This window comes from Labeo rohita, chromosome 25, assembly GCF_022985175.1.
Source record: "Labeo rohita strain BAU-BD-2019 chromosome 25, IGBB_LRoh.1.0, whole genome shotgun sequence".
NCBI lineage: Eukaryota > Metazoa > Chordata > Actinopteri > Cypriniformes > Cyprinidae > Labeo > Labeo rohita.
The window spans coordinates 13,783,089-13,799,502 of NC_066893.1; the positions used below are offsets into that span (position 1 = coordinate 13,783,089).

The 16,414-nt window shown below is 36.7% G+C and overlaps 1 protein-coding gene and 1 long non-coding RNA gene across 3 annotated transcripts in view; one reads left to right on the forward strand and one right to left on the reverse strand.

Moving 5' to 3' along the window:
• The first annotated feature begins 136 nt into the window (after positions 1–136).
• On the forward strand, positions 137–1,569 carry c25h15orf40 (chromosome 25 C15orf40 homolog). Its single transcript, XM_051100339.1, has 4 exons — positions 137–301; positions 493–610; positions 695–822; positions 921–1,569. The coding sequence occupies exons 1-4, from the start codon at positions 137–139 to the stop codon at positions 1,011–1,013; spliced, it is 504 nt and encodes a 167-aa protein (XP_050956296.1). The 3' UTR covers positions 1,014–1,569.
• LOC127157103 (uncharacterized) overlaps positions 706–16,414 on the reverse strand; it is a 78,144-nt gene continuing 62,435 nt past the window's right edge. Inside the window, exon 6 of one of the 2 annotated variants that reach the window (XR_007825827.1) lies at positions 706–792. This is a non-coding gene — a long non-coding RNA (uncharacterized LOC127157103). The remainder of the gene's footprint in view (positions 793–16,414) is intronic. The other variant, XR_007825826.1, reaches the window with a different exon arrangement.

The following is a 16,414-nucleotide window of genomic DNA, read 5'->3' on the forward strand; positions in this document are numbered from 1 at the left end:
CGTTCTGCGCATTTAGCGCGCATAGTTGACGCTCTAAACGTATTTTCATGCGCTTGTCAGATGTAAACTACTGTTGTCACAAGAAACTCGTGCTGCTCTCTCGAGATACTTGAATAATGCTTATGTTTTTTAGCTAATGCATTCCCAAATTCTCAGTTTTGTACGAATATCTTTATTTCCACTCGTGCGTCCCTCAGCATTGTGCAGTCAGACGCTCTTGACGCGGAAAATCCCACTTTACAGCTCAGTCTCTCATAGTGTTTACATACAATACAACACTATGCCTAAAAAGGACAAGACGGTAGGGCTCATTACATATTACAAAACATTCTTCATGAATATTAATATGGATTCGTGCACGTATATTAATAATTGTAGGTCTACTAATGATAACAGAAGTCAAGTATTAGCTTTAATTCTGGTACACTGATGTTCTGACTGTCAATTAAGGACATTAATCCTATTACAAGGTAAAACTGTATTTTCTTTCAGAGCAAAATCAACCCTAAACCACCGGAGACTCCACCCGGCCCGGTTACTAAAGTTAAAGACGGGACCATTACAATAGCAATACATGCTAAACCCGGGGCCAAACAGAACGCAATCACCGGTTGAGTATCATAAATATATACAGAAATCAACTTAGCCTTCGTCTATGAGGAGTCCATGCACCATAACCGTTTTTTTGTGATAGATGTGTCTGAGGAGGCGGTGGGTGTCGCCATTGCCGCACCGCCGACAGACGGAGAGGCCAACGCTGAGCTGCTGCGATATTTATCCAAAGTCCTGCAGCTGAAGAAGAGTGAAGTATCATTAGATAAGGTCAGCAGCCATAAACGCCAGCTATGGTGTATTTACATGCTTTCTGCCCACTAAAATGATATGTTATTAATAATTAATATGGTTTCAATTCTTCACAGGGTTCCAAATCCAGAGAAAAAGTAATAAAGGTGACCGCAGCTGTCAGCCAAGAAGAAATCCTGAAGAAACTGAAGACAGAAGCGAGTGGTTGATACTGTAATAGACTCTTTTTTTTGAGCCACCTGTTCCAGGATTTAAAAAATAAAAAAATTGTTCCATTTTCTCCATCTCACAAATTGCAACTTAAAGGTATAGTTCACCCAAAAATTAAAATACTGTCATTAATTACTCGCCCTCATGTTGTTCCAAACCCTTAAAGGAACACTCCACTTTTTTTAAAATTAGGATCATTGTCCAACTCCCCTAGAGTTAAACAGTTAAACAGTCCGGGTCTGGCGGTAGCACTTTTAGCATAGATCATTGAATCAGATTAGACCGTTAGCATCTCGCTCAAAAATGACCATATATAATGATGATATTTTTCCTATTTAAAATTTGACTCTTCTGTAGTTACATTGTGTACAAAGATAGACGAAAAATGAAAAGTTGCGATTTTCTAGGCTGATATGGCTAGGAACTATACTCTCATTCTGGCGTAATAATCAAGGAACTTTGCTGCCGTACCATGGGTGCAGCAGGCGCAACGATATTACGCAGCCGTCAACTCTGCTGGCTGCAACTCTGCCGGTCACTTTCAGGCGCTGCGTAATATCATTGCGCCTGCTGCACCCATGGTACGGCAGCAAAGTTCCTTGATTATTACGCCAGAATGAGAGTATAGTTCCTAGCCATATCGACCTAGAAGAGTCAAGTTTTTAAATAGGAAAAATATCGAAACTCTTTGGTCATTTTTGAGCGAGATGCTAACGGTCTAATCGGATTCAATGATCTAGGCTAAGCTATGCTAAAAGTGATAGCGCCAGACCCAAAGATCGGCTAAATGGATTCGAAAATGGTAAAACTTAACTGTTTAAGGGAGTTGGAAAATGAGCCTATTTTCAAAAAAAGTGGAGTGTTCCTTTAAGACCTTCATTTATCTTCTGAACACAAATTAAGATATTTTTGATTAAATCCAATAGCTTTCTGACCCGACCACTGGATTACCAATTTAAGTGGTAAAATCATTAAAATGTTTAAGGGAGTTGGAAAATGAGCCTATTTTCAAGAAATTGTTGAATAAAGTCATTATTTTTGTTTTCTTTGTAAGTATTCTTGTAGCTTCATTTGAACTCTGTCACATGGACTATTTTAATTAATTCATATTTTGAACATAAATTTCATTGCTTTCTATGCAGGGTCAGAAAGCTCTTGAATTTCATTAAAAATATCTAACACATTTAAGTCATAGACCCCGTAGTTCAAATCCCGACATCACCTTAAAATCCCGTCCCCATCTGACTTCCACTTTGCTTCCTGTCCGTTCAGATCTGTCCTGTCATAACAAAAGTTAAAAATGCCAAAAAAAAAATCTTAATTTGTGTTCCAAAGCTGAAAGAAGGTCTTACAGGGTTGGAACTATATGAGGGTGAGTAATCAATGATATAATTTTCATTTTTGGGTGAACTATCCCTTTAAAATCATGCAATATTATATTTAGATTTTTGTCAAATAAAAAAGCAATTTTATTTTTGTATATTTACCAGAGTCTAATTATTTTGTGTGTAATGAGAATGCTATGATGGGAATGTCGAAAGCAGTCCAAACCTATGATCTTTTAAATATATCTTTTTACATAAGAATATGGCTCAACAATAATTTTATAGTGAATAGTGTATTAGTTATTACTGTCACATATTTATTCATTTTTATTTGAATGCATTAAAGGTCAGGATAATTATCCTGCTCCTGCCTTTTACTTTTTTTTTTTTTTTTTTTTTTTTAAAAAGAAGTGCCTGAGGTCCAACACCGGTGACAAATGTGTTCATTAGGAGGACCTAATGAGTACCAGACAGTCTCTATTAAGCTAAGAGCCCATCAATGAATATTAAAGATTTTTAGAGTCTCAATTTCTGCATTTATATACAGTTTAAAATCCATTTGGACATTAAGAATGTATTCCTAGTCATTTTTGAATCATGAATGATTTATGTCATACAAAAGCATGTTACAATCACACACAGACATATTAGCGCAAATCAGACTCTTTGTGCAATTATATTAGCAGTGAGTATCACACCATGCATGAATAGCAGCCATAGAAAATCTTTAGATGTAAAGTTAGAATACTATTCTTTCATTTGGATTATTTACTTATGTACATTACAAAGTAAAGATGCAAAAACAATTTTTTTTCTTGTTACTAAGTGACATTTTGAGGCACCCCCGCCATCAGGAGAGGAAAAGCCATGAGGACTGAAACATGTTTACATTTAATCGCGCAGCCGTAGCTCTGCATCCTCCTACATTCATTATTCTTGCAATATAACCTTTCCATAAATGGAAACCTCTGGTTATTTGCATGTTCCCCGAGCTCATTCTGTAATAAACTGATATTGCATAGGCCTTATGAAATGAAAACAAATTATTTTCATCTAAAAATGTATCGACTTGTTCAGTTAAAAATTAGTTGTCAGAGATATGTAATTTTACAATTGCTTACACTTGTTACACAAGAAAATAACATGCATAGATGTAGGTCTTATTTTAAAATGAATTTGGACCTTCTGTTTTGTGAATTACCAGAAACCAAATGTAAATTCATGTCCCAGTCACATTTTCTTTGTTAAATAGGCATTACTTACACTATCAGAAAAAGAAGAAAAAAACAATTTTATATTTTTACATTAACTGTGTAATCAATATTCAATTTACTAAAGCCATGTATGAATCATCAAGTTTGTGTTTTTAAGCATTTTACATTTGTTCCAAAATAACTTGGGGCAGTAACAATTTAAACAATATATTTTATTAGTGAACTTATGTTCAGCTATTCTTTTTAATAGTTCACTTTTACCTATTCTTGAATTTTTCAGATCATCAGTCATCAAAGCGCTGTAAATATTGATCACAGACATGGAGATTTACTTTGACCATGCCGATCACTCACTAAAAACTCCTACAGATCATGTTTTCATGTATAATTTTTACGATGGTGTTTAAGTGCCATGTTAAAAAATGTAAAAATCTAAAATTACGATATTAAAGTCACAAAGTTATATTTTGAATAAAGTTGAAATATTTCAAGAATAAAGTTGAAATTATGAGAATAAAGTCAAAATGTTTTGAGAATAAAGTCGAAATTACAAGAATAAAATCTAAATGTTTCAAGAATAAAGTTGGAGAATAGTCTAAATATTTAGAGAATAAAGTCGAAATTACGAGAATAAAGTTGAAATTTCAAGAATAATGTCGAAATACTTTGAGAATAAAGTCAAAACTTTGAGAACAAGTCAAAATGTTCTGAGAATGAAGTCAGAATTGAGAATAAAGTCGAAATGCTTACAGAATAAAATTGAAATGTTTTGAGAGTAAAGTCAAAATTTTCAAGAATAAAGTCGAAATTTTGAAAAAAAAGTTGAATTTTCTAGAATAAAATCGAAATTATGAAAATAAAATTGAATATTTCAAGAATAAAGTCGAAATTTTGAGAATAAAGTTGAAATGTTTAGAGAATAAAGTCAAAATTACGAGAATAAAGTCGAAATGTTTCGAGAATAAAGTCGAAACGTTTCAAGAATAAAGTAAAATTTTTGAGAGAAAAATCGAAATTACGAGAATTAAATTGTAGCAATTAAAGTTATATTATTTTGAGAGTATAGTCTGTGCATACAAATGGCCCGGATTGGGAGCACTGGGAGAAGTTGCCAAGCCACCAAAATTTATTTGAATATATGTGGGATTATTAAGATAAAGTTGTATAAAAAATAAAAAATGTGTTTCTCCTGTTTATTTCAAGTTTATAGCACAATATAAACGTGAAGGTACATCAGAAGGAATGAAAAAAAAAAACAGTATAGCCTAATTTAATGAAACAAATCTCTCATTGTAATTGGAAAGATGACTGATTTACATGCCGCTTAAATTGAGGCAAATATAGTGATCTGTCACTCCACATTAGAGAGCGTGAAAAACACATTATTGTAATAGACATATTGTTTGTTTTTTGCTAAAAAAGTGACAGATTTTGAAAGGGGAGACTTTGGAATATCTCTAAGTGCTCCCAATCTGGGCCATTTGCATGCGCAAAAGGCTAGAATATACTCTTAAAATATTACAACTTTAATGTTGTAATTGTTACAAATTAATTCTTGTAATTTTGACTTTATTCCCAAAAATATTTTGACTTTAGTCTTGAAACATTTCAACATTATTCTCAAAACTCTTCGACTTCATTCTCGTAATTTTGACTTTTTTCTCAAAACACGTAGACTTTTTTCTGATAATTTAAATAAATAAATCTCATAAAGACTTTATTGTTAAAATATTTCAACTTTATTTTCATAATTTTAACTTTATTCTTAAAATATTTCGACTTTCATCTCGTAAGCTTTGATTTTTTTATTTTTTAACATGGCACTAAAACGGCGTAGTATTTTTGGTGTAACAAAGTGGTTATATATGAGTGTTTGAGTTGTTTACTTTTCTAAATTTATCTTATCATTAACACCATTGTATTGTTCATTCAGACTGATTCACGAACATTGAACACGAATGAACAGAAGAGGTGGGATTTATCACATGAACCAATCACACCCGAACACAACCAGTCATATCCAATCATATCGAGATGAAGGTGTTGACTCCTCTCATGTGACTCAGGGGATCTGTTCAAACTCAGTGGGCTCAGGAGAGATGAGAGGCACGGACTCCCACTCTAACTTCACCATGTTACTTTAGAGTGATTTATACACTTTTTAATGTTATATTTTGTAATACTGCTATTATTTTATAATTGTACTATGAATCTCATCCAATATTTTGAGAAGACTCCTAGTGACTGAAGGATTTTTCCGTTCTTGTACAACTATAAGCTTGATTAAACCAATTTATGTTTTCATTAGTGCAGTCATGAAGACATATCTTGTTATTACAGGACTGTGCAAATGATTTATGCCCAGTGTGGATGGTGAAATCCTACCAGTAATTGAGGAGAAAAGTCTCTTTTAGAGCTAAATGAAGATGAGTGGGAGGAGAAGACATGCTGGCCCTTCCTCTACTGAAGTCATATTTCACAAAGCTGCCTTTCTGAAAGCCATGGAGCCACGCAATATGTCATGATTTAAACACTGTTCTGTTAATGGGATGAGTATCTATTAAAGTCATTGTGACATATGTTAATTGCAGGATTACTTCATTTAACAGCTGCCCTCAGCTGTTAGCTGTGGCTTTTTTATGTAAATCTGTGTGAGTCATTGAAATTACGAATTTATGTTACACTTTTTTTTTAATGCTATTGATCAGGCTAACTCTCATCCTCGACTTCAAATGCAGCCCTCTGCTGGAAGTGCAGGAAATATATTCAGATATGCTGGTTGTACGTAAACACCTTAGCTAAACCACACAATCTTTCGCTAGCAGCTACACTGTACTTGCATAAATCTATGAATAAGATTTACATATAAATCAAAGTTGCAGTGTTTACCGTGAATATTACTTTAATCTTTCTTTGCGGATATCAAAACTGGTGACTTATTACTTATGCTCAGCCAGATCCATCTCTCCTGCTAGCATCATGTTTACAGTATAACTGAGGCAAATCATATTTCAGATCAGCCTATAGCACATGAAACCCCTCAAGCCCTTAAGACCAGTCTATTGAAGTATTGAACTGAGACCATTATATATCTGTATGCCCAGTTTAATATTGAATGATACATTTATAATTACCCAAGAGGATTTACATCACACAGATGTGTACAGCGACAACACCACTTCTCTCTTCCGGGATGAGGCTACATCCTACTTTTATTGTTAATGATGACGCTACTCAGATATGAAGTGAATCCAAGAGGTCTCTGGAGTAAAAATATGATCTGCCAAACTGTTTTCTTTAATGCACTTTGAAGAAATGTTTACAGAATGCACATGTTGATTATTCAAGATCATTTATTTTATTTTCATTTATATTTTCTTTTATTTTTACTGTTTTATTTTTTATTTATCCAAACGTCCTATAGTATCACAGGTTTATAATATAATATAATATAATTGTCAGGAATATGGATGTGTTTTGTTGTGTTTTCGCCCCCGTTTCTGTTCCTGTGTTCCCTTATATGGTCATATTCCTGTTCTCGTTTAGTTTAGTGATTAGTCATTTTACCCCATGTATTTTAGTTTCAGCCTGTGTGTTCCCCCTTTGTTGGGTCTACAAGTTGTCATTCCTTGGTTCTTGTGTGGATTTACTCCTGTGTCTGGGATTTAATAAAGACTGTTTCGCTTACTTACGTCTCCTTCAATCCTTCAAACAGCGTTACGTGGACCTGACCGTCAAACAGTGATTTCCCCACTGTTTCTTTTCTGTGTTATACTCTGTGTTTTTTTGTTTCTGTTGTGTCCCATGGATCCCCTGCCCGCCCCGGAGCAGGAGGAAAGATCGCTCGAGGGCCATACCAGACTGTTCCTGTCCTTGCGAGTCTCACCACCTACCCGGATGACGCGCTGTCATCCAAGGATGGTCCTCGAGCAAACTTGGCTGCCTTTGTGGAGTGGAGTTCCACTCCCAACCCAGCCCACCAACTCCACGCTGCACAGGGCAGCAGCCCGAGCCCACCTTTGACAGAGAGCCCAAGCTGGCCGTGACTGACAAGCCATCACCACATGGAGCAACAGAGCAACGGATTGCTGTGGAGCCGGAGCTGCAAGTGACGTCAGTCCAGGTGTGTGAGCAGGCTACATGGTAGCCTGGGTATAAGGAGTGCGAAGGAGGACTTTATTGATTGGGATGCTGACCTGCCCCCTCTCCTCCCTCCATCTTCGGAGCCCTCTGTCACCCCTGTTCCCACGTCCAGCCCACAGAGGGCTGCGGTTCCCACGTCTTGCTCAGAGAGGGCTCCTGCTTCCCTGTCCACCCCAGAGAGGGCTCCTGTTTCCAAGTCCAACCCAAAGAGAGACTCTGTTCCTAAGTCCTGTCCAGAGAGGGTTTCTGTTCCCAAGGGCATCCCGAGAGCCTGGAGGCCAACAAATGCACGCACCTGCCTCATTCTCCGCTGTCGTCTGGCAGCCCCTCTGGTCCCCCTCAGCCCACTGTGCGGTGGGATCACCGCGGGTCTGCCAGTCTCCATCGGCATCATGGCTGGAGGATCCCCTGTCTCTGCCTCCAGCCTCAGAGTCCAGGACTCCGCTTCGGCCCATCGACCCAGCGGCTCCACCATGGCTCCTAACTTCCTCCTCTCTGCCGTGGCCCGGCAGTCCACTGGTTCATCCGGGCTCCCTCGTCCCTCCGGCTCCGCCTTGGTCTAGCTTCGACCATCCTGCGCCTTGGAACTCCATTCCTCCGGCTGTGCCTCGTCCCTCCGTCCCTACAGCTCTGTCAGGCTCCTCCATCCCTTCGGCTTCACCTTGGTCCTCTGTTGCTCTGGCTCCACCGTGGCCTCCCGGATCCACGTCTCCACCTCGGCCCTCCGGATCCTCCCCGTCACCCTGGCTCATCGGCTCTCCGCCTCTGGCTCCTCCACCACCTGCTCCACCGCCGTCGGTCGGCCCCCTGGAGTCGTCAACCGTTCCTCCTCAATGGCTCCTACCTCCATCAGCTCCACCGTGGGTTGTCATCATGGCTGTGGCTTGGGTCTCGCCTGGCTCCTCCTGCTCCAAGTCCCTCCAGTCGTCGTCCTGGCTCCTCCCTCTGTCTGGTCTGCCCTGGTGCCTCCTGTTTCCTCCTTGGCTCCTCCCTCCGTCTCCACCCTGAACTGTTTGTTGTCCTCCTCCCAGGTGTCAGTACTCCTCCCGAGCCTCCTCCCAAGTTCCCACCAATCCTTCCCTCTGTTGTTTCTATGACACAAGGACACGCCTTCCGGGAGGGGGGTGATATGTCGGGAATATGGATCTGTTTTGTTGTGTTTTTGGCCCTAATTATATAATACAATATAATTTTTTTCATCAACACTGTAAAAAATAAAAAACACAATTTGTTGAGTCAGCTTAAAATAATTTGTTACCCTGCTGCCTTAAAATTTTAAGTTCCGTCAACTAAAATAAGTTTATTCAACTTGAAATGTTAAGTTGTATTAAGTAACAACTTAGATATTTGTGTTTGCTAAACTTAACAGATGGGTAAGTAACCCAGCTGCCTTAAAATTTTAAGTTGATTCAGCTGAAGTATCTAAGTTGTCACTTAGTATAATTTAACATTTTAAGTTGAATAAACTTTTTTTTGAGTTGACTGAACTTAAAATTTTAAGGCAGCCGTGTTACAAATTATTTTAAGTTGACTCAACAAATTGTTTTTTACAGTGCATCCAAACCATTTGCCAGAGACTATCACAGGTTTATAATAATGTAATATAATATAATAGAATATAACATATATTTTATTTTATTATTTTATTTATTTTTAATAATATAATATAATAATTAATATATAATTTATCTGATTTTAATTTTCATCCAACCAAACCATTTGTCCTATAGTATCAGAGGTTTATAATATAATATAAAATAATATAATATAATATATTTTATTATTTTTAATAATATAATATAATATAATAATATTTATTTATTTACACCTGTTTTTCAAACCACTTGTCCTGCTATATGTAGGATTGCAAGTTTGTTAGTTTGTTTATTTATTTATTTAATTTTATTTTCATCCATCCACTACTTAAATTGAGAAACAAAATGCAGAAAACGCTTAACTTGTAATCATTTCTACAAATTAAGTAACAAATAAACACAAATATGCAAATATGTCATAATATTTAAAATAAAATATTTAAAAAATTATATTTCATTTATTTATAAACTTACTAAATGGTGTAAATAAGTTAAATGCACCAAGGAAATGCATAACTTAAATAAATATGAATGATGGTTTGAAGTTGGTTAAAACACAAGGTTAATGCACTTAAAGAAAAAATAAAACGTAACATTTGAACATGAACACTCAAGCAAGCAGCAAAGAACAGTAAAATATTCTCATATTTCTACCTCGATCAATCGATTTTCTAGCCATGGTTGCACTTTTGTCATGCGTTAGAGCAGGTTCCCCTCTCTACTGATGCCATCAGCATTTTAACTGAGTATTGTTTTGTTTTGTTTTTCACACACCCACACAGAATATCCCAACCAGCAGCTGTATACGCCCCATCTGAACATGTATATCCAGATCACGTTACGATATTCACTGGTGATATGGGACCAGAGGATGAATTAAGAGGAGATAATGAGCCCTGGTCTCTCCCACACAGGAAAAAAGAGACCTCTACAGGGATTCATCTTCAAAGAATGGGTATGTGCTCTTGATTTTCACACGCAGAAACTCATATCCTTGCTTAGTTACTCGGGCCTTTGTAATTAAACACTTTCTTGCCTCGATACACACCCATATGCATTAAATTAAGCTTAAACGGAAATAACAAACAGATCTCGAGCACGCATTCCCACACAAAGCCCTTCACAAGTCAGAAGCTGATGATGATTTAAATAAAGAGAAAGTGCGCTGGTTTCATTCTCATAACATCTGCAGTATTTTGCCAGCTTTGCAGAGGCTGATGATGTCACACAACGTCCAAGACTAGCACAGGAAGCTGAGAGATCATTAAAACACGGCCTTTGAAGAGTTTCTCTATGATCTTGTAAGCGTTATTTCTTGTTATTCGCTTCTTTAATCATGGCAATCCTCCAAACACAAATTCCTGCCAAAGTAAATGAGCGCCATTTATTAATGTCTGACAAAGCAGCTTATGAGGAAAAACTGCTCAAGTGACGCTCGCAACATTGTACTGACATGAAAAGTAACGCAAAACAAGATGACAGGTTAACTCCTGGGGCGCAGATAAAATCGAATTTGCTACTGGCCGTTTGTGTTGGGGCTGATCTGCCTGTCAGAATGAGGAATTGGGCAGATGTAGGAGACAGCTGTAAGTGACATGGCCTTTAAATTCAGGGGTCTGTAAGCACCAAAGGCTGCTGTGTTGTTCTGTCTCCTCAGGCCTCAGACATGAGAAACAGCTCTGCGGTGGCCAGTAAATACACACAACTGCTGCTGCTAGCTAGCAAGGGAATTCGGGAACCTTATGAGTGCTGCCTTGTGTCATTTGTCCTGACTTGTAACATCTGCAATTTAGCAATGCCATCGACATTTGTGTTAATGAGTTTGGCTGTGTAACACTACAGATATAAAAATATTTCAATATATTTTATTATATGTCACAATGACTTCATATTTTACTTCTCAACCGTTAACGTGTATGTTGTCATTGTCATGTGACTTAAAAAGGCAGTACACCCAAAAATGAAAATTACCCCATGACTTACTCACCTTCAAGCAATCCTAGGTGTATATGACTTTCTTCTTTCAGATGAATACAAATGGAGTTATATTTAAAAATGTTGTGGCGCTACCAAGCTTTATAATGGCATTGAATGGGTGTTCAAATTTTGAAGCCCAAAAAAGTATACCCATCCATCAGAAAACGGGATTTAATAAAGTACTACAGTGTTTTAGTGCCACGTTAAAAAACAACAACAAAAAAACCCACTAAGATTACGAGAAGTCGTAATATTTTAAAGTCAAAATTATGAAAATAAAGTCGAAATACGAGAATAAAATCAAAATAAAAGTAAAAATTATGAGAATAAAAGTGAAATGTTTCAAGAATAAAGTCAAAATTACTAGAATAAAGTCGCAGTGTTTTGAGAATAAAGTCAAAATAATTTGAGAATAAAGTCAAAATTACAAGAATTCATTCGTAGCAATTGTGAGATTAAAGTTTTGAAATTTTGAGAGTATATTCTAACCTATTGCAGATGCAAATGGCTCGGATTGGAAGCGCCAGGAGAAATTTCAAAGTCTCAGCTTTCAAAATCTGTTAGTTTTATAGCGAAAAACAAACAATATGTCTATTACAATAATGTGTTTTTCACACTCTCTAATGTGGAGTGACAGATCACTGTATTCGCCTCAGTTTAAGCGACATGTGAATCAATCATCTTTCCGATTACAATGAAAGATTTGTTTCATTAAATTAGGCTATACTGTTTTTTCATTCCTTGTGATGTTCCTTCATGTTTATATTGTGCTATAAACTTGGAATAAAGAGGAAAACATATTTCTAATTTATATTTCATGATAAAACTGACAGAGTTTGAAAGCTGAGGTGTTATATTAAAAGCAACAAAGCACAAAATTATTGCGACTTATGTTAACGAGTTGGAGCCCACTTTAACCTTTAGAACTTTTTATTGTTGTTTTTAATTTAATACATATGAGAAATGAAAGATTGGATGCCACAGACGATTTTGCATAGTAGGTTTTAATAAAACAAATGTCACGTTGTAATCGGAAAAACGACTGATTCACATGAATACAGCGATCTGTCCTGCCACAAGAAAGAGGGTGAAAAACACATTATTGCAAGACACATTTTTTGTATTTCACTATAAAACGGACAGATTTTGAAAGCTGAGACTGTTTTATATTAAAAGTACCAAAAGCACAAAGCTTATTGCTATTATTGGGTGGCTGGTGCACTACAAATAGGTCTATAATGAATGCAATCAAAGACATGAAATATTATTATCCAAGCATACTGTCCCTGCAAATATAGCACATGGTATGATTTCTGCCAATAATCCCACATATATTCAAATAAACTCCGGTGGCCTGGCAACTTTTCCTGGAGTTCTCAATCTGGGCCATTTGATGCGCAGGCTATAGTCTCAAAACATTATAACACGGAAGTCGCTATGATTTAATGCTTGAAATTTCGACTTTATTCTCTAAACATTTTGACTTTATTCTCAAAACATGTTGAATTTATTCTCAAAATATTTTGACTTTATTCTCGTAATTTTAAACTTTATTCTCAAAATATTTTAACTTTCAGCATCCTACGTCATCCGCTGGAACGCCACTCTCTCGTGAACGCATGTACGACAGTTATAGAAGCTAGAGATTACGGTTTATAAAGTTTTAAATATGGATATTTTTCTTACACAAACGCATCGATTCACTTCAGAAGGCCTTTACTAACCCCCGGAGCCATGTGAAGCACTTTTTATGACGGATGGATGCAATTTATTTTGCTTCAAAATCTCAACAGCCATTCACTGTCATTATAAAGCTTGGAAGAGCCAGAACATTTGTTAATATAACTCTGATAGTATTCGTCTGAAAGAAGAAAGCCATATACACCTAGGATGATGAAGGAAAGTAAATCATGGAGTCATTTTCATTTTTGGGTGAACTATCACTTTAACAGTGTCAGCTGCATCGCTTCACTGCCATTCACAACTCATGGGATAATAAAGTGTCCATCAGCATTTAGAAACTCATTGAAAGTAGTAGGTCACTGTTTTATGAAAAAATAGCAATATTGTATTATTAACATATTGTTTTAAACTGTTGCATACAAGCAATATCACAGTCGCAGATAGTCATCTAATGTTTTCTTTTAGAAAGTGGAGTCCTGAGCATTTTGAGACTCATTTGAGGTTAGTGACCTCTGAGAGGTTAATTTGATTCTTTCAAGCAGGATGTAATTAGATGTTTAACACTATCAGGGTGTGCTTCACCTGATAAGTACCTTGTCTGACTCATTTCTGAGGCAAGTTGTTTTGTGGTGTTCTCTTCTGATCAATGAGCAGATCAATGGGCGGATTTTTTTTCCACAGGGCTTAATTTTGACTGTCACTTTGATAAACGAAACAGTGGAAGTTGAATGCCTGAAGTCCCTGTTTAAAACGGACACAATGACCAATCTGTGCACATTCAGTGCTTGTCACGTTTTGATAATCCTGATTGTGTTAAATGCACGATTAAGAAATAGTTCTGATATCCCTTTCTGCAACAGTGGATATGACACACTAACGAATTAATAGCTTGTGAAATATTTTACTTGCTTCGTTGAACAACTGTATGACCGGGCTGATTCAAAACAAACCTGTAGCGATAGTTTAACAAAGTAGAAAGTAACAGGCAGTTGTTTAGCCACAAGAAACAAATCAAACAAATGTCTTATTAAATATTAAGAACTTTTTACATTCACTCGCTGTACTTCCCTCCAGCCTTTGAAGGAAAAATCATTGACGGTAAAATGGGTTAATTGGAATGAAAAAGAGACTGTTTTTTATAGTTCTGCTAAAGTTTTGCTAAATCACAGTCAGGAATATTCCCAGCTGATGCACAAGTGTGAGACAAGTTGTTATGTAAACAGGATGCGTAATATACTCGTCAAATCAATGATACACTGCCAAAGTGTAAAAACGTGATGTTTACAAATGTACAGCGTGATACAGATACAGATAATATAGCCTACCTTAGTCAGGGTAGCTCCATATTTATTTTTTGATGAAAATGAGGATGTGAAAAAGAAGTACAGGGCATTCAGTGGATTGTACTTTTACGTTCAGCTCACTAAACGTCTTTATGAAAAAAAAAATAAATAATAACCCACCTTATTTTCCCCTTAAGAGGCTTCCTGTCTCATTCGCGTCCAGCTATTTTTAGCTGTACAAAACAGATGGTTTGCTGCTTGATATTGCAAATTGGTGTGTCTTTTATTTATTATTCTATTGTATTGTCTTAATTATGAACACACTGGACGTTGCACGTTGTAATTCTTCTCATTATTTCCCTATAGCTGCAAATGAACCGGAAGTCTCGCCGATAGGCACATATTCTGTGTTGAAGAGGCTATGTTCACATTTGGCATTTTTTTTGACAAGACAAACTTGACAAGGGCGCTTTTTAGTAAAAAAAAAGGGAAAGGGTCTGCGAGTGGGACTCAAAAAAGGGACGTCCGAAGCACAACGGCGTTCATGCTATCGGAGCCGCACGTCGGTTTTTGAAGTTAACGGGAAGGAGAATGTCAGTTCACAACAATAAAATAAAAGTCTATCTACCTTCAAAATTTTTTGTTGTTGTTCTTGTTGTTATGGAAATGTCAGTTCTGGCTACTCGCTTGCCATTGGTCAGCTGTCAAAAAGGGCGTTTCTTTCAGAAAAGTTTTCAACTTTTTTCAACTTGAAAAGACGCTCTGAGCTGCAGAAAAAGACGCCGGCAGTGGCGCTCATGCTCTTTTTTGAAAACACAGTTTACTCTATAGGATTATAATGTAAAACAGACGCTGGCAGTTTCAAAAAAGACGCCAAGTATGAACATAGCCTAAACTAGAAAAAACTTTTAGCATAGCTTAACATAGATAATTGAATCTGATTAGACCGTTGGCATCTTGCTCAAAAATGACTAAAGAGTTTCGATATTTTTCCTATTTAAAACTTGACTCTTCTGTAGTTACATTGTGTACAAAGGCGAAAAATAAAAAGTTCTAGGCTGCTATGGCTAGGAACTATACTCTCATTTCAACTTTGCTGCTGTACCATGGGTGCAGGAGGCGCAATGATATTACGCAGCCTTCAAAAATTTACAGATAATTCACTCACCCCCTTGTCATCCAAGATATTCATGTCTTTCTTTCTTAAGTTGATAAGAAATTATGCTTCTTGAGAAAATTTTCCCGAATTTTTTTCCATATAGTGCACTTCAATGGTGCCCCCAAGTTTGAACTTCCAAAATGCTGTTTAAATGCAGCTTCAAATGGCTCTAAACAATCCCAGCCGTGGAAGAAGGGACTTATATAGCAAAACGATGGTCCACTATATGGAGAAAAATTAGAGAATGTTTTCCTCAAAAAACATAATTTCTTATCGACTGACGAAAGAAAGACATAAACATCTTGGATGACAATGAGGTGAGTAAATTATCTGTAAATTTTCCTTTAAATTCAATACGACGTCTAACCTGAATAAAAATATAGCTCACCCAAAAATGAAAATTCTGTTATTAATTACCTTCGTTCATCTTCGGAACACAAATTAAGATATTTTTTATGAAATCAGAGAGATTTTTGATCCTGCATAGAGAGCAAAGTAACTAACAAATCCAAGGCCCAGAAAGGTAGTAGAGACATCGATAAAACAGTCCATGTGACAGTGGTTCAACCGTAATGTTATGAAGCTACGAGAATACTTTCTGTGTGAAAAGAAAACAAGAATTACGACTATATTCAGCAATTTCTTCTCTTCCGTGTCAGGCTCCGCCACGCGTTCTCAAGAGTACAACAATGCATGTGTGTGGTGCTGCTGACGCAGAAGCCACACGGCGTTTGAGCCTGGTCGGCGTAATGACCAGACAAATTAATGACAGAATTTTCATTTTTGGGTGTGTAGGTGCTTCAACAAAATTCTAAACAACCAATCATTTCCCTCTGATTTAAAGGGTAGGTTATGCTGAAGTTTGATGTACTTCAGTAATGTTGTGCATCACCCTTAAGCTGTTGAACATAGCTTATGTATGGTTAATAGGCTGTAACCATGAATTTAGATGTCTTTGTACTTTTCTCAGTGCATGAAGTTCAGAGAGACTGATACGTTAATCATGGGAAAAAGCATGGTG